General features: G+C 29.1%; 8 protein-coding genes across 8 annotated transcripts; 6 read left to right on the plus strand and 2 right to left on the minus strand.

Annotated features, from left to right (window-relative positions):
* Positions 1-393: 393 nt before the first annotated feature.
* Positions 394-2,085, plus strand: BN7_4105 (Mitochondrial distribution and morphology protein 30; the record flags this gene model as incomplete). The annotated part of the gene is made up of 1 exon (XM_011275288.1): positions 394-2,085. The coding sequence occupies one exon, from the start codon at positions 394-396 to the stop codon at positions 2,083-2,085; it is 1,692 nt and encodes a 563-aa protein (XP_011273590.1).
* Positions 2,086-2,144: 59 nt separating this feature from the next.
* BN7_4106 (Mitochondrial distribution and morphology protein 30) lies at positions 2,145-6,458 on the plus strand (the record flags this gene model as incomplete). The annotated part of the gene is made up of 1 exon (XM_011275289.1): positions 2,145-6,458. The coding sequence occupies one exon, from the start codon at positions 2,145-2,147 to the stop codon at positions 6,456-6,458; it is 4,314 nt and encodes a 1,437-aa protein (XP_011273591.1).
* Positions 6,459-7,574: 1,116 nt separating this feature from the next.
* Positions 7,575-7,973, minus strand: BN7_4107 (histone H2A; the record flags this gene model as incomplete). Its single annotated transcript, XM_011275290.1, has 1 exon — positions 7,575-7,973. The coding sequence occupies one exon, from the start codon at positions 7,971-7,973 to the stop codon at positions 7,575-7,577; it is 399 nt and encodes a 132-aa protein (XP_011273592.1).
* A 736-nt stretch (positions 7,974-8,709) lies between these two features.
* On the plus strand, positions 8,710-9,108 carry BN7_4108 (Histone H2B; the record flags this gene model as incomplete). The annotated part of the gene is made up of 1 exon (XM_011275291.1): positions 8,710-9,108. One exon carries the CDS (start codon positions 8,710-8,712, stop codon positions 9,106-9,108), a length of 399 nt encoding a protein of 132 aa, XP_011273593.1.
* A 263-nt stretch (positions 9,109-9,371) lies between these two features.
* NAR1 (iron-sulfur cluster assembly protein NAR1) lies at positions 9,372-10,958 on the minus strand (the record flags this gene model as incomplete). The annotated part of the gene is made up of 1 exon (XM_011275292.1): positions 9,372-10,958. The coding sequence occupies one exon, from the start codon at positions 10,956-10,958 to the stop codon at positions 9,372-9,374; it is 1,587 nt and encodes a 528-aa protein (XP_011273594.1).
* Positions 10,959-11,617: 659 nt separating this feature from the next.
* LAP3 (bleomycin hydrolase) lies at positions 11,618-13,072 on the plus strand (the record flags this gene model as incomplete). The annotated part of the gene is made up of 1 exon (XM_011275293.1): positions 11,618-13,072. The coding sequence occupies one exon, from the start codon at positions 11,618-11,620 to the stop codon at positions 13,070-13,072; it is 1,455 nt and encodes a 484-aa protein (XP_011273595.1).
* Positions 13,073-13,667: 595 nt separating this feature from the next.
* Positions 13,668-16,106, plus strand: KEX2 (kexin KEX2; the record flags this gene model as incomplete). The annotated part of the gene is made up of 1 exon (XM_011275294.1): positions 13,668-16,106. The coding sequence occupies one exon, from the start codon at positions 13,668-13,670 to the stop codon at positions 16,104-16,106; it is 2,439 nt and encodes an 812-aa protein (XP_011273596.1).
* A 422-nt stretch (positions 16,107-16,528) lies between these two features.
* YTP1 (Ytp1p) lies at positions 16,529-17,872 on the plus strand (the record flags this gene model as incomplete). The annotated part of the gene is made up of 1 exon (XM_011275295.1): positions 16,529-17,872. The coding sequence occupies one exon, from the start codon at positions 16,529-16,531 to the stop codon at positions 17,870-17,872; it is 1,344 nt and encodes a 447-aa protein (XP_011273597.1).
* Positions 17,873-18,307: the final 435 nt, after the last annotated feature.

An 18,307-nucleotide genomic window follows, 5' to 3' on the forward strand; every position in this document is an offset into this window, starting at 1 on the left:
TTCCCAACCCCTGGTAGTTAAGAGATTATTCCCATCTTCTGGTATTTAAGAGATTATCCCCAACTCCTGGTAGTTAAGAGCTCGACTTTGTGTTAACTACTATAGCTATGAATTATTCCCAACTCCTGGTAGTTAAGAGATTATTCCCAACTCCTGGTAGTTAAGAGATTATTCCCATCTTCTGGTAGTTAAGAGATTATTCCCAACTCCTGGTTATTTACTATAGCTATGAAAAATTCCCATCTTGATTTGGTTTTGCCTATGAAGCAAAAGTCGCGGGTATATTAATCTTGTGCCACTAACAAAGAAAACATCAACAACAGCAAAAACATTACTACAAAACTGTGCCAGAAACCGTGAAAACATCAGCGCTGGGTTCATGTCGATTGTCAAATGAGTTCTGTGCTCTATGATATCCCGTTGGATACATGGTTTGAAGTTGCTGAATTGTTAGATACTCAGGATCTCATCAATTTGAGGATTGTCAACAAGCATTTCCATTACATCTTCTCGTTAAATACAATATGGAAACCATTAGCAACATCTCGTTGGTTTAAGATTGATGATCAACCACGAGAAATTATTAAAGATACTAAAGAATATTTTGCATATTATACTGAAAGAAATCAAATAGATGTTGATATTTCAAAATCAATGGAAAAAATTGTACATTCCACAAACTCTAATGAAATTTTTGAAATTGGTTGGTCTTTAGTAAATTTACGATATAAGGCAATACCAAAACTTGTTCAGTTAAAATCATTTGGTGCTAATTTATCCATAAAATATTATTCTCATATGATTTTATGCTCAATAAGACATGGTGAAGTTATAAAATTACTTCAAGAACTCGGTTCAAAATATTTAACTCCAATTGATGGTGATGCTGAAGATTTGTTATTCAAGTTAAGCTATATTGATCCTGCTTTTGATAGATTGTTACCTTTTAGACAAAAAATCATTGAAAATACAATTGAAGCTGTTCAACTACATCCAAAACTTGATGAATCAACACCTTCAAGTTTGAGAATTTTAATCATTAGAAATTGTTTGATTCAATGTTTGAATTTTCAAAAAGATACACATCCTTTCACTCCATATCAACAACAATATGTTGAAGATAGTTTTATTCTACGAGTATATGCTGGTGAAGCTTTAGGATCTAAAATTGTCTTTGAATCAATAGTACAAAAAATTGCTAAATATTTCGATGTTGAAAGTATACTAACTGAATCATTTATGATTGTTAAAGATGATACATTCCATGATGGAAAAGCATATATACTGATGACTCCTAAAAAGGCAAAAGTGTTCAGTCATAGACATATAATAAGGACTTTAGGATTAAGACAATCAGACTTAGAAAAATTATTGATACCATTAACAAATAAACATATCTTAAATGAAGTTATCGGTACTGAAATCCACTTTGGACTTTTTGAAAGTGAAATTGCTAAAAATAATAGTTATGATGAAATTTATAACATTTCACATTCTTCAATAAGGAAAAGCCATATTCAATTTTTTAATCATTTATTACATGCAATACTTTCAAATCCTAAATTTTCAGGTGATTTATTATCTTCCACAATTACACATCGTGAAATTGCAGAACAGTTATTTATTGAGAATCTTACAAGAGAATTACCATTCAATTGTGTTCATTTCCAAAATGGATTATTGAATGAACAATTTTCTTCTCAACAACTGAAAACATCAATAATTAAGAATTTTTACAAATTTTCTCATTTAAATATTTATTCTGAAGATTCTTATGAAAAGATTAGAACACCATTAAAATTCAAAATTGGACAGATTGTTCATCATACAAGAACAGGTCAAATAGGTGTTATTATAGGTCATAAAAATGAATATTTCACAATCTTTAATCAATATGGAGAAACAAGGGTTTGTGATAAAGATACTCTTTTACAAATGCAAGATATAACAAAATTAGATTTACATATTTTAACTACAGAACTTTGGATAGGTGTTTTGTTTACACATTTTGATTTTGAACAAGATAGATTTATACCTACACAGCATTTATTGAACTTGTTTCCTAATTTAAGAATAATGAACTAATGACTTTCTTGAATCGACAATTGTAGAACACCAGTGTTGTAGTTGCAACCGTGATCATTATGGCGCGAATTGATTCTAGACACCTTCTGAGCTCGGCCAAAAATCAAATCACCATGGTCCATTCCTTTCAACAACGAAAACGTCAACAAAACGTAAAACACCTTCTAAAAGCCACAGGTCTACAATTACAATTGGCTTTCACCATGCCTGCCACTTTTAACGATCTCCCACCAGAGGTTGTTAATATCATTGCTGGGTTTTCAAAACTTGAAGATATTGCAAAATTACGTCGATTGAACAAAACTACAAAACGTACAATTGATTCATTAAAAATATGGGAGGATGAAGTATTTGAGAATTGGTTGAATTTTGTAGATCAACAAGGTTATGATTCAAGAGTTGATAATTGGTTACTTCATAAAAATGATAAGAATAAACCAAAATTAAGAAATTTTGCTAAATATTATTGTAAGAGAAAAAATATTGATAATTCTGTTATAAGAAGTTTGAAAAAAATTGTTGATAGTGCAAATCCAAAACATGTTTTAGATTCATGTTGGCGTATCACTGAAAAGGAATATCTTGTGACTCCAGTATTAAGAAGTATTATTAGAGATCCACATAATGAAAATAAAATATCGTTAATTTATTTCGCATCAGAGATTTTAAAATCAATTCGTCGTGCTACAGTTTATGATTTAATTGATAGAGTATCAAGATTAAGAAAAGATGTTCCATATAAAAGTGTTTTCCCCAATCTTGAAGAAATCCTTCATAGATGGTCTTATATTGATCCTGCATATGATCAAATAAGTTATGCAAGAACAAGACGTTTCTCAGAGGTGAAAGATGAATTAAAGCACAGTCCTACATTTATTAATTCAACTTCAACTGATAAAGTTGTTCGTATATTTCAAGAAGTTCATAATCTTATTTATGGTCATTATGAAAGTATTCCAAGAGGTTCATTTAGATTTTTAGAAAATTCATCAATTGCAAGAGTTTATGCAAATGAAACTGATGGTTTACCCATTATGACAGTTGCAATTGTTGAGAAAATTGCTATGGATTTCGGTATAAATGTAACTGTTGTTGATCATAGTTTACAAGGTGATAAATTACCTAGATGGTTTTTAAAAGTTAGAGAAGAAAAAAGAACAATGTTTGTTTGGATTGATGGGTTATCATATAATGAATGTCCAAATTATCGTGATATGAGAATTGTTAGTGGGAATGGTACAAAACTTGTTGGTAAATTTCAATCCTTATTCAATGTTACTGAAAGAAGTGCTAATGATGTAGTTAAACCTGTTGGTTTCAAAAACACAATTGAATTTTTATTACATTGGTTAAATTTTAGATTATCAATTGTTTTCTCAAAACCACCAAATAATCCATTATATATGAATTTCCCTTTTTCACATACACATTTTGATGATAGAATTTTAACTGCTGTTAATAAATACCATGATGTTGTTACTCATAATGCTTCAACTCCATTGGATTCTGATACAAAATATCAATCATTGAATTTCTTTACAAGGAAATATCCATTTGATTTAGCAATTTTTAAAAATAAAAAGATTTTCCAAAATTTTTCATTAATGAAACATAAAAAAATTGCTTATAAAGATTCTTTCAATTATTTTAAGAATTTGAACTTAACTTATAATGCACCAGATAATGTTAAAGCCAAATTCCCAAATGTCAAACCAGGTGACTATGTATTTGATCCTTGTTATAGAGGATTCTTTGGTCAAGGAACTAATTCGCTTGTCATTGGTTATTGTCTTGATACAAATACACGTGAAACAAATTTGTTGTTACGAAGTGCAAGTGGTGCTCGTTATTATTTGGTTAAGAAGAATAGAAAATTTAGAAGGCATGGGAATCGTGATGTGAGTTCCGTTATTGCTGATAAAACAATGGGTTATTTTTACAAAAGTTATGATCCAAGAACAAATAAATTTATTCCGTCACGTTTATTTAAAAATCAAAGATCAATTTCGCATACTGCTGAAGAAAATGAGTATAATCCATTTAATGATGAATTTCAAAACCATTATACAGAACAAACAAGTGAATCTGAACCTGAAGAAGATGAGGATGATGATGATGATGAATTTTTCTTAAACCCACTTATGAATCCACTCAATGCTCTAAACCCATTTAATCCATTCAACATCAATAATCTTCATAATTTACTTGCTGGTAACTCTGATGATGATGATGATGATGATGACGATGATGATGCAGATGCTATTCGTCATTTCATTAACCATCATGTTCACAACCATGACCACAATCACTCTGATGATGATGATGATGATCACGATAGGGGAGATGGGAATGTTAGAGATGTAGAAACTGTTACACAGGACATAAGACTTCTTGTTCAACTTGGTATTATTACAGAGTCAGACGCTGAAGAAGAAATATTTAGATTGGAAGTAGCTGATGATAATGGATTTGATGAACAGGAAATGAGAGAACAAGGTTATTTCCCAAGAGCTAGTATTCTTCCATTCGTTGATGCTATATGGGAAAATTTTAACAACAGTGGTAGTGATAGCGATAATGATGATGAAGATGATGATGATACAGATGCTAGAAATCATAATCATAACAACAATCATAATCATAATCATAATAACAATCATTATCATAATCATAATCATAATCACAATCATTCTAATGATGATGAAGATAGAGGGGATGAAAATGGTTTATATCCAAATGGTAGAAATGCAGCAGGTGCTATACGTGAAATAAATAGGCTTTCTAGTAGGGGTTTAATTACAGATTCAGATGCTGAAGAAGAATCATTTAGAATTGAAGTGGCAGATGCTTACGGATTTGGTGAACAAGAAATAAGAGATCAAGGTTATTTTCCAAGATCTAGTGTTAGGCCATTCCTTGAATCTATATGGAGTAATATGAATAATAGTAATGGTGATAGAGATGATAATGAAGAGGATAATTCAAACCCTACAAACAATAACCACAATAATAATCATAGCCACAATAATAATGACAATCATAACCACAATCACTCTGATGATGATGATGATGATGAGCTAGATGGTTTATATCCAAATGGTAGAAATTCAGAAAGTGCTGTACAAGAGATAAATAGACTTGCTAGTAGGGGTTTAATCACAGAATCAGATGAGGAAGAAGAGGTATTTAGAGTTGGATTAGCAGATGCTTATGGATATGGTGAACAAGAAATGAGAAATATAGGTTATCGCCCAGGACATAGTGTTATGCCTTTCATTCATTCTATATGGTATGATATGAACAATATTAATGGTAACAGAGATAATGATGATGATGATGAAGCCAGCGAAGCCGACTCTGAAGGAAATGATGAAGATGAATCCGAAGATGAAAATGAAACTGAAACTATTCCTGATGTTACTGCTGAAGAAGCTAGAGAAGCAAGAATAGATTTTGCGAGACAATTCGCTGAAGGTTGGAACAGAAGAATGCAAGATCATGGTATGGGTGGTAATTTTGTTGAAGTTACACCAGGTAATTTTATCCGTAGTGATATGCTACCACCTGGGTTTCAACCACCAACTGAACAAACACAATCGCAACAAAGATCAACGACATCTCAACCTCCAAGACCAACCCAACAACAGCAACCTTCAAGACCAGCTCAGCAACAACAAAATACTAGTCAAACTACTAGTCAAAATCATGGATCACAACAAAGAAGTTCACAAACACAAACTGGAACATCTACAGGTCTTGAAAACTTGTTTGGATCAATCCCAGGATTCCAATTTGGCTCATCATCAGTGCCTCAACCTCAACCTCAAGCACAATCTCAACCTCGTCCACAACCTCAACAACAACCTCAAACACAAACACAACCTCAATCTCAAGCCAATCCATCAGCTATACCAAGTGTAGCAAACCTTATCAATTCAATTCCTGGATTTCAATTTGGTTCTCGTTCACCATCGAGACCATCTACACCTCAAACAAATCCATCCCCAAGACCACAAGCTAATAGTAATAACAATAATAATACTATACCAACTGGAATTGAAAATTTAATTAATTCAATCCCTCAATTTAGCTCCCCATCAAGAGTATCAACACCACAACCTCAATCACAACAATCAAATCAATCAAGACAAGAATCAGAATTAGATAATGGTGTTAATAATTTGATTGATTCAATTCAAGGATTTCAATTTGGTTCACAATCCAATTCAAGACCTTCATCACAAGCAAGACCTTCATCACAAGCTATACCCTCGTCACAACCAAGAGTTCAACAACAACAACAAAGAACTTCTTATTCTGATTCTGATTCTGAATTTGAAAATGATCCAGAATCATTATTTGGTCTTGAATGAATAATATAAAGCATTACTAAAAGAACAATTTATTATTGTATATATCATAAATGTAATCTACACATATACTCTACTAAAATAATTTGTAGTTTATCTATTACCAACTAATTAATCTACCAAAACTCATTAATTATAAGTTTATACGTATGACTTTTGATCCGTTAATATCCTTATATTTCCAGTGAAAGCCGGGCGGTTGCCTAATGTGGTAATTATTATGTAACGGCTTATGAATCATAATGATTTTAAAATGGTCATAAGACATTCAATATACAAGTTTATTGGTAAAGTAATATACCATTTTGTTACTCATTTTCTGTATATACCTACTGCTTTGAAATTTTGAGCATGTTTAGCTTTTCAATTTTATAAAATCTATTAATTCAAAAAATAGATTGATGTCCAAAATTTTAATTTTACTTTAAAAATAAATTAATCATGATATTTCAAAAAATTCAAAAATTCAAAGTACTTTAGACAAGATTTTAAAAAATTAACATGAATATCATAAGTCATTTAAAGCGGATTATTATAAGAAACTCCATGTATTACATATAATTTTTTCAGATTATATTAATTTCAAAGTATAGAGCATTAGATAATCATTTAACTATTGATTATATAATCATATGGAGATAAAGAATTTCTTATCTTTTGTGTCAACTTCATATAGAATCAAATAATAGATTTATTTCAACATTTAAGCCTTGATATATAAAATTGAATTCAGATGAAGCTAGAAGTTATAGCTTACAAGAGATGGATAATAGACACTGTATGATATTCAATTATGGTGCACAGTGTATACAATGTACTTTATACACTAGATTTTTCCTTTAAAGTATTAGATGTACCATAGTAAAACTACTATAGTAAACTCATTAAATCAATTATACTCATCGAATAATACTTCAATGTAACTACAAATCTCTGAATATACTTTTTTAACCCAAAATAACTTAAAATTTAAACCTAATATACAAAATATTTAAAGTTTATATATAACAAAATAAAACACCAAATCAACTAAAGAATGAAGTAAAAAACCATAACCAAATTCATTAAAATTAAAATTAAAAAATCATAACAATTATTGTAATAAATATACAATTAAATTTATAATTCTTGAGAAGCTTTTGGAGCTTTGGTTGATTTTTTTGGTAATAAATTTTGATGAATATTTGGTAAAACACCACCTTGAGCAATTGTAACATGACCTAATAATTTATTTAATTCTTCATCATTTCTAATTGCTAATTGTAAATGTCTTGGAATAATTCTTGTTTTTTTATTATCTCTTGCAGCATTACCAGCTAATTCTAAAATTTCAGCAGCTAAATATTCTAAAACAGCAGTTAAATAAACTGGAGCACCAGAACCAACTCTTTGAGCATAGTTACCTTTTCTTAATAAACGATGAACTCTACCAACTGGGAAAGTTAAACCAGCTTTAGCTGATCTTGATTGAGAAGCTTTTTCAGAACCACCGGCTTTACCACCTTTACCACCAGACATTGTATATGATTTGTATTGTATATGTAATTGATTAACAAGAAGTTGAATCTATGAGGTCTTTAAGAAAAGATGTTGTTGTTTGAAAGTGGGAATTCAAGAGTTTATATAATAATCAACAGTAAAACATGTTTTCATATATTTTTAAATCTTTTTTATGTAAACAACCAACAAAGTAAAGATATTCCAAATGGGTGGCGAATTAGCAATTGTGTGATCAAAAAAACAACAAAAGTGCGTTATTTTAGGAGTTATCAACCAATGAAAAGCGTTTGTTCCCAATGTTTTGGTTTTTTGTTGTTTTCAATCGTGCTCAGATTTTCACACTTGTGGATGTAAATTCTGGAACGTTTGTTTTGTTTTAATTTCAATCGCGAGCGTTTCAAAAAATTAATGAAATTTAAAAAATGTTAACTATGGCCAGGTTGTGCGATTCCCAATTAGGAAACTCCCAAGGAGTGTGCTGGTGCTGATAATTACACTAGTTAAGAATATTTTCAATATGGTTAACTATGTGTTAACTATGTATTACCCACTGTGTAAACTTCAGAACACTTTGATTTTAACTCCAATGTTTTGATTTTAAATTAACCTTTTAAACTTATTGTGATTTAAACTCAGTGGCCAATTTATTTCAATTATTTAAACAAGTTTAATTCCTCATTTATTCAAATACTTTTTGAACTTTACATTTTTCTGAAATCAACTTAATTTCAAATCAATATTTTAATCAATTACAATGGCACCAAAAGCTGAAAAGAAACCTGCTTCAAAAGCTCCAGCTGAAAAAAAACCAGCTGCTAAAAAGACATCATCATCAACAGATGCACCAAAAAAGAGATCAAAAACTAGAAAAGAAACTTATGCTTCATACATCTACAAAGTTTTAAAACAAACTCATCCAGATACTGGTATTTCACAAAAAGCAATGTCAATTATGAATTCATTTGTTAATGATATTTTTGAAAGAATTGCAGGTGAAGCATCAAAATTAGCTTCTTATAATAAAAAATCAACAATTTCTGCAAGAGAAATTCAAACTGCTGTTAGATTAATCTTACCAGGTGAATTAGCTAAACATGCTGTTTCTGAAGGTACTAGAGCTGTTACCAAATACTCTTCATCAACTTCTGCTTAAGAATAAGAAATCTATAATGGGTTTTAATTTTTTGTGGAGTTTTATCTTTTGTTTAATGAATTGTTATGGGATTTTATTTATGGTTTTATAATATTTGGTTTTAGTTTTTTACTTCTTTCAAATGTATATTAGTTTGTTATTTGGATTAGAAAATGTAGTATTGTAATCTATAATGTATCTACAATTTGATATTAAAAATAAATAATGTGTTATTATACTAAATAACAACTATGCAAATGATTAATACCTCTCTTATTATTATTTCACCAACTATTACCAGTTGTCAAAATATCATTACTCTTCTCAATATGATTCAATTTATAATTCCAAAATCTTTCATTATTAACACCAATCTCTTTTTTAAAAATATCCATAAAACCCCCCAAAACTTTTTCATCTCTCAATTCATTAATTTTATTCAATTCATTAAAATATTTAAAAATCATTTTATTTAAAAATTCCTTTGTTTGATTCAATCCATCATCTATTGGTGTATTTAATCCACCTCCATTTATACAACCACCAGGACATGCCATAACTTCAACATAATCACAAGTTGATGGGTCTGCAGATATGTCTTCCCCTTTAGTAACTGCCACCTCAGGATTTGATTTTTGTTGTAAACGAGCTTTTCTTCTTGCAGTTAATGAATTTCCCTTCCCACCAATTTTAACTTTATTTGAAGGTTTTAATTTTCGTACTAAATTTTGAATATTTCTAAAACCATTTATAATAGCACTTGAACCTAATTTGGAACCTGTTGATGAATTAATTAATTGAAATTCTAAAACATCAGAATTTTTCCCCTGAATTGTTTTAATTTCTGTAGGGATCCCTTGGGTTTGATAATAATTTTGTAAACTAAGGATATAATTTTCTGAATATCCACCACTTACAGAACCTAAATTTGAACTCCATGATTCCACAGGAGAAGGCCAAAATTTTGGTGCAGCTTTTTCATAAAGACTTAAAGGAGGTTCTGGAGTTTTTGTAATATATTCACTCAAGTTAATATTTTCTAATTTAAATAATTCAATTAATTCTTTTGGAGTTATAACACAATCAACATCAATTTGATTTTGATACAATGGGTCAGATTCTTCAGGTCTTGCAGCTTCTAATTTTTTATCAAAACATGGCATTATTGATAAATGATAAATTTTATCGGGTTGTATTGACATTTGTTTTGATATTAAGGTTTTCAGGATAAATCCTGTAATTTGTTGTGGTGATTTAATATTAAATAAATATGGTAATAATTCAGGTTTTGTTTTTTCAACATAAAGAACAAATCCAGGACAAATTGAAGATAATTGAACTTGATTAAGATTATTTTGTAATTTTTTATTTATTAATTCATTATTTGTCTTTGTAATTGATAAAATTCTACCAAATTCAGTACCAACAATAAATTTAAATCCATATTTTTCCGAAAATAAATTTATTAATAATTCATCAATTTTAACAATGGGTATATTTAAATAAGTACTAAGAGAGATTCTTGATTGATGAGATATACTTAGACAAAATATTTTATCATTTTTGAATTGATTAATTTCATCTAATAATAAAGTATGAGTTTGCTTTGCCAATAGAACTTCTTCAGCAGATGTAATACAACCAGAACAAGCAAGACAATCTTGTAATGAAATAGAAGCACTTGGTAAATCTTTTATAGTACCATCATCAATTGAGACTTCTAAAGCTTCACCATTTGAACCAATCTGAATTTCATAAGAATCATTATTTGTTGTATTATTATTTGAACGTATTTCACCAGCTGGTTTTATACATGCTAATCCTGGAGATATGAAATCATTTAGATCAGCATCTGATAATATAGCACTCATGGTATGCACTGTGTATCTTGTGTATCTTGTATGAATATTAATCTATGATGTTGAAGTATAATAAAAGTAAAAGTATGAGATGAGTATTAATAATTAAATAAATTTACTATATAGTGTTTTTCTTTTTTCTCTTATGTAGCACATTACATAACCCATTACATAATCCATCATAGTAATTAAATTTAAATGAATTGTTACTGGTTGGAAATGTTTTTGATTTTGATTTTGTTTTCAATCAGCGGTTAATAAAATTATGATTTTATGAATTCAGCGGTAAAGAATGAAAAATGAAAAAGTATTTGATAAGTGAATAGTGAATGTAAGTAAAGTAAATAGTAATACATTGATTAGAGTGGTAGTATTATAGTATAGTGATAGTATGCTAGTATACTAGTATATAGTAATAGTATAAAGTATAGTGTATAGAGTGTACTAAAGTGTAAGTTGACTATTTAATTAGTATTCAATCATGTGACTATTAATGTTGTTTATTGTCTGTTTATCATCTTATTGTTTGGTGTTGATGTTTTGATGTTTTGTTGTTGATGTTTATGTTTTCTATCTTCTATTTCTTTTATTTGTTGATTACAAAGTGCTTACTTATTTCCATTCCATTTAAATTTCACCCGATCAAATAACACTCCATAATCAAAATCAAAATGCTTTACCGATCAACAATTTCAACCCGGTTAGTCAAAAGGTATAAATACACTCAATTATCTCAATTATCAACTATACAATCAATCCATTCAATCCATTCATCATCCAAAATGTCTTTACAAATTAATGAATTACAATCATGGCAATCCCAATTAGATAATGATCCTCAATATAAATTAGCTTATTCAACTTTACAACAATTTAACGTTGATGATGCATTAATTAATTCTCAACACAAGATTCCAAATGTTTTCACTCATGTTATTGATGTTGAAGGTTCACCAATAACAAATCAAAAATCAAGTGGTAGATGTTGGTTATTTGCAGCTTTAAATATCCTTAGAATCCAAGGTATCAAAAATTTAAATTTAAAAGAATTACAATTATCACAAAATTATTTATTCTTTTATGATAAATTAGAAAAATCAAATTATTTCTTAGACAAGATTATTGAAACCTCAGGGGAAGATGTTAATTCAAGATTAATTCAAGAATTTTTAACATCACCAACAAATGATGGTGGTCAATTTACAATGTTTTTAAATTTAATTGAAAAATATGGTATTGTTCCACAAGATCAATATCCTGATGTTTATTCTTCAACTGCTTCAAGAAAATTAAATGAATTAATTACAACTAAATTAAGAGAATTTGCAGAAATCTTGAGAGATTTGAAAAACAAGGGTGAAAATGAATCAAAAATCCAAGAAATCAAATCCAATCAAATTAAAGAAATTTATAAATATTTAACAATATTCCTTGGTACACCACCTTCAACATCTACCGAATTCACATGGGAATATTATGACAAGGATAAAAAATATCAATCATTAACAACAACCCCATTAAAATTCTTACAAGATTATATTAAATTTGATTTTTCCAAACCAGTTTCAATCATTAATGATCCAAGACATGATTATAATACAAAAATTAAAATTAATCACTTGAATAACGTTTCAGGTTCAACTCGTGATGTTGAATATTTAAACTTGGATAATAAGACATTATCAAACTTAATCATCAATAGAATTAAACAAAATAAACCAGTTTTTTTCGGTTCTCATACCCCAAAATTCATGAATAAAAAAAAAGGTATCATGGATATTGATCTATTCCAATATGAATTAATCGGATTCAACAAGAATCAATCCAAAAAATCAAGAGTTATTTATCATGAATCTTTAATGACTCATGCAATGTTAATAACTGGTGTTTCATTAAACTCCCAAGGTGAACCAACCAGGTATAGAGTTGAAAATTCATGGGGGAAAGATAGTGGTATTGATGGATATTATATAATGACTCAAGATTATTTTGAACAATATTGTTATCAAATTGTTGTTGATTTTGATGAAATTTCTCAGGAACAACAAAGTTTGTTAAAGAAGGATCCTATTGTTTTGCCACTTTGGGATCCTATGGGTGCTTTAGCCTTGTGTGGTAGGGAATAGACACCTACTCTTTGACTATGAATTATCTCAATTCAATTGATTTTAAGTATATAATTTGTTTTAAATAAATATTTTGTTTCTAATGGTTATACTGATTATGTAAAACTTATGTACTGGATTATGTAAGTCCTTTCTTTTTTTACTTTTTAAAGATTTCAATTGGAATTTTTTGAAACATAAATTATTTGGTACAGCTCATAAGAAAAACAAAAAATAAGCTTATTATTAAACTATACATCAAAACTTTGGATTAGTGATTTCTTGTTTGAACCTCATTTGGGAAGAATATAGATTTTATTTTGAATTATATTTGATTATTTTTGGTGAAAGTTTATGTTTTTATAAAGAAAGTTAACTTAATTTTCAATAGGCATACAATATTTGATACGTGTTCGTGGAGTTGAATCAATAATAAACTCATAAACAATCAAGAAATATATACAAAACCAAAACCAAAAACCAAAATAAAGGACTAAAGCAAAGACATTATACCCTAGACATTTCAACCGCTTTTATTTTCATATATTACATTCTCATGGCTATAATATTCATTCTTTTTTAAAAAACCATACAAGACACAACAAAAACTATAAATATGAAGCTTATATTAACTTTAACAACAATTTTTTCAATAATAAATATAATTTCATCATCATCAATCATACCTAAAAAAAATCATGATTTAAAAAATTATTTTGCTATTGAATTATCATCAAAAGATGAATTGAAAACCATTACTGAAAACTTCCCAAATTGGTCTTTTGAACATGAAGCAAGAGGTAATCCAAATCATTTTGTATTTTCAATAAATAAATCTCATGGTGATGTTTTTGATTTAAATAATGATGATGAAATTAAACCTCATTTACAAAAAAGAGAAGCATTAGAATTTAAATCTCTAGTGGAAAATCATGGTATAAAATCTATTCATAGATTACCATTAAAAAAATTAATTAGAAGAGCTCCTGTACCAATTTCTGGATCAGATAGAATCCCAGTTACTGATAAAAATGAAGAATTTAAAAAACCAACAGATTCAAGTCTTGAACCAATAATTGCTGCACAAGAAAAATACAAGATTGATGATCCTGAATTCCAGAAACAATGGCATTTAATTAATCCAAATTATCCAGGTCATGATGTTAATGTCACTGGTGTTTGGGATCAAAATATAACAGGTAATGGCGTGGTTGCAGCAATAGTTGATGATGGATTAGACCTTGATTCTAAAGATTTAAAAGATAATTTTTGTGCTAAAGGGTCATGGGATTTTAATAATAATGATCCATTACCAAGACCAAGATTAAATGATGATTATCATGGAACAAGATGTGCAGGTGAAATAGCAGCTGTTAAAAATGATGTTTGTGGGATTGGTGTTGCTTATAATTCAAAAGTTTCAGGTATAAGAATCTTATCTGCAGAAATTACAAATGAAGATGAAGCTGCTGCTTTAGTTTATGGTTTAGATGTTAATGATATTTATTCATGTTCTTGGGGACCTCATGATGACGGTAAGGCAATGCAAGCTCCAAATACACTTGTTAAAAATGCCTTAGTAAGAGGTGTTCATGAAGGTAGAAAGGGTAAAGGTGCCATATATGTATTTGCAAGTGGGAATGGTGGATTACATGGTGATAATTGTAATTATGATGGTTATACAAATTCAATTTATTCTATCACAGTGGGTGCTATAGATCATAAAGGTTTACATCCTCCTTATGCTGAAGCATGTTCTGCAGTTTTAGTTGTCACATATAGTTCAGGTTCTGGTGAACATATTCATACTACTGATATTGAAAAACGTTGTTCAGATACTCATGGTGGTACTTCTGCTGCTGCTCCATTAGCTGCAGGTGTTTATACATTAGTTTTGGAGGCAAATCCAAATTTAACTTGGAGAGATGTTCAATATTTAACAATTCATAGTTCAAATATTATTAATGAAAATGATGGTGATTGGCAAGATGCTGCTTTAAGTAAATATAGTCATAAATATGGTTATGGTAGTCTTGATGCTTTTAAAGTTGTTGAATTAGCTAAAAATTGGACTAATGTTAATGAACAAGTTAATAAAACTACACAAGTTTATGAAGCTAATAAACCAGTTGAATTTAATAAAATTGCTGATCATGATTTCCATATTGAAAAACAAGATTTATCAAATTTTAAAAATTTAGAACATGTTATATTAACTTTAAATATGGATACTTCAATAAGAGGTCAAGTTTCAGTGGATTTAATTTCTCCAAGTAATGTTGTTTCAAATCTTGGTGTTTATAGAAGATTAGATCAATCTAATGAAGGTTTCCAAAATTGGAATTTTATGTCTGTTGCTCATTGGGGTGATGAAAATTTTCAAGGTAATTGGAAAGTTAAAGTTAGAAATCATGGTCAAGAAAATAAAGTTTTTTTAAAAAATTTTAAATTAACATTTTTTGGTCAAAAAAGAGATGAAGTGGATGAAACTTCATCTTCTTCACTTCCTTCATCATCTTCTCAAGTCCAACAACAAACATCATCATCAATTGTCATTTCTTCTTCTTCTTCTTCCATTTCAAGCTCTAAATCTTCTGATAGTATTCAACCATCATCAACTTCATATTCCCATTCAATAGAAATTCCAAAACCAACACCAACAGAATCAAAATCAAATGATTCAGAAGGTAAATATAAACAATCACAATCTCATTATGCAGAATATTTCTTAGTTTTAATAGTGATTGGATTTATAATTATAATGGTTTATTTTAAAAAATTTGCATCAAAAATTTCAAGAAGAAGAGAACAATATGAATTTGATATAATAAATCCAGAAGATACCGAATCTGATTCTGAATTTGAATTAGATAATAGATTAAGTTCAAGTGATTTAGAAAATGAATTAAGTCAAAGTTTTAATGAAGATGATTTAAATTCAAATTCAAACCAAAATAAGAATAAAAAAGATAGTTTTGAAATTGATAGTGATGATGATGATGATCAAAATAAAAATAAAAATAAAAAAGATGTTGATGATGAATCAAGAGTTTAGGTTCATCAATATGTTATTAACAAATATTATATGAAAAGTTTTAGTGATTTTGTTTTGTATAGATTATATTATATGTTATTTTATGCATTTTATAGAAAAAGAATTGTACTTCGATGTACTCTTTATACGTAAAGAAGCGATAGATATCACTGTTTAATACAAGACATAGATATGTTTAAGATCATTATATCTATCGGGATTCTAATTTCTTTACTGTATGTAACCGGTTACCGCGAACTGCTGGGTGCCGTTGCTAAAAATCACGGTACGCCAAAAAAACTCCTAAATATCAAAACACCTGGGTAAATTGTTTATTGTTTTCCTTAATTTTCAGTTCAAAGATACGTTATTACTCCATTATTCAGGAGAGGACTCGCTGACAAAAGTACTTTAAATAAAATAGAATAATAGAAACCTCCATAATGTCACATACTTCAAAATTACATCAATTGCTGATACCCATAACTTTATTAATATGTATGGTTAACGCGGAAATGGAGATGGATGATACAGAAGAATTCACAAGACCAAATATAACAAATGCAGGATCCAAAACGTTCCATTGGTTGATGACTTTATTATTATTACTGATTGTACCTTCTTTAGCTACTGTTTTAACATTTGCAGAAAAATTACATACTTCAGTTTTCCTTCAATTAGTTTCTTTGGGGTATGCTGCTTTAGAGGCTTTGTTTTTAAGATTTCCAGATGGTGATGGTGTTGAAAATAGAACAAGTAGAGGGACTGCTTGGTTTTTATTATTTTTAAATGGTGCTACTGTATTCGTTGGATCTTTAAATTCTGGAACAAATTGGTTTTTAAAGAACAAGAATGGGGGAGAAGTTCATTGGATAGCTAATTTAGGTGAACGTTCAATTAGAATAATTCATAGAACTTTAAGTGTCTTGTTAACTTTAACAGGTTGGATCAAGACATGTTTAGCACCTGTGGCAATGTTTGGATTTTGTCGTGAAATTCATACAGGTCAATGTATTGCACATGGTATTATGGGGACTGCATTTATTGGTTATGGATTATTTTATGCTTTAATTCTTGTATTACCATATTTTAGAGAAACAAGACATAAAAATTCACAAGATTTCTATGATTCATTAGTTATGACAGTTTGGGGAATTGTTAATACTTTTACAGAACATCGTTGGGGTCGTGAAGGTTGGGGTCATGGTGATTATCAACATACAGCTATGGGTATTATTTGGTGGTCTGGTGGATTATTAGGTTTGTATTTAGGGAGAGGTGGTAGAAGAACTTGGATTCCATCTTTATTATTAATTTATACTGGTTGGGCAATGTCTGAACATAATCAACATTTAGCTATAAGCACTAAAGTTCATTATATGTTTGGATTATCATTAATGCTTGGTGGTTTTATTAGAATTTTGGAAATTACATTTTTATTAAATGATGAAAGATCTATTCCTGGTAAAATCATGTCATTTCAATATTTACCATCATTTTGTCTTATTGAATCAGGTGTTATGTTTATGGCTGCTAATGAAGAACAATTAAGATTAGTTTTAAGATTAGAAGCTGATCATAGTTCATATATCATGGTTGTAACATCAGCTGCATTTTTGATTTATTTATGGTTTTTATTATTGTTGGAATTATATCAAACATTAACAGCTAGTTATAAGATTGATTTAACAAGATATGCATCAGTTTCAGGAACGGATCGTGAACAACAACAAAATGATGATTTAGCAAGTTTTGAACTGGATGATTTAGAAGAAGATCGTCGTTAGGTATTTGTGTATTGTGTACATAAAATGAGGTCTTGAATCATACTGTATGTATTAGATAAAAAGCTAACAATAAAAGATTGGAATTTGGGGTACATTATTAAGTTATGCTTGTAGATAAGGAACTTACTTTATGGATAAGCACTTGAGCAGTGGGAAAGTATTGAGTATTACAGATACCAATATAAACTTGAGTCTATTTACTACCTAACCCGGGTTAAAGCCTCTTCAACTGTTGTTTTGTATGCTGTATGCTTATATGCTTTGGGTACAAATCCATTCGCGAAGATGTAAAAGAAATGAAAAAACACTCTGATTTGCTGCGCGTACCAGAATATCTCCGATATGATTTGTTCTTGATAAGGAACTCGCTTTAATTAAATCCGGCTGCAAGATTTCGGTTTTGTTAAAAGAAATTCTTTGACTCTGAAAAAGAAC

The sequence above is a fragment of the Wickerhamomyces ciferrii genome, contig 00141 (assembly GCF_000313485.1).
Source record: "Wickerhamomyces ciferrii WGS project CAIF00000000 data, strain NRRL Y-1031 F-60-10, contig 00141, whole genome shotgun sequence".
NCBI classification, from domain to species: Eukaryota; Fungi; Ascomycota; class Saccharomycetes; order Phaffomycetales; family Wickerhamomycetaceae; genus Hansenula; species Hansenula ciferrii.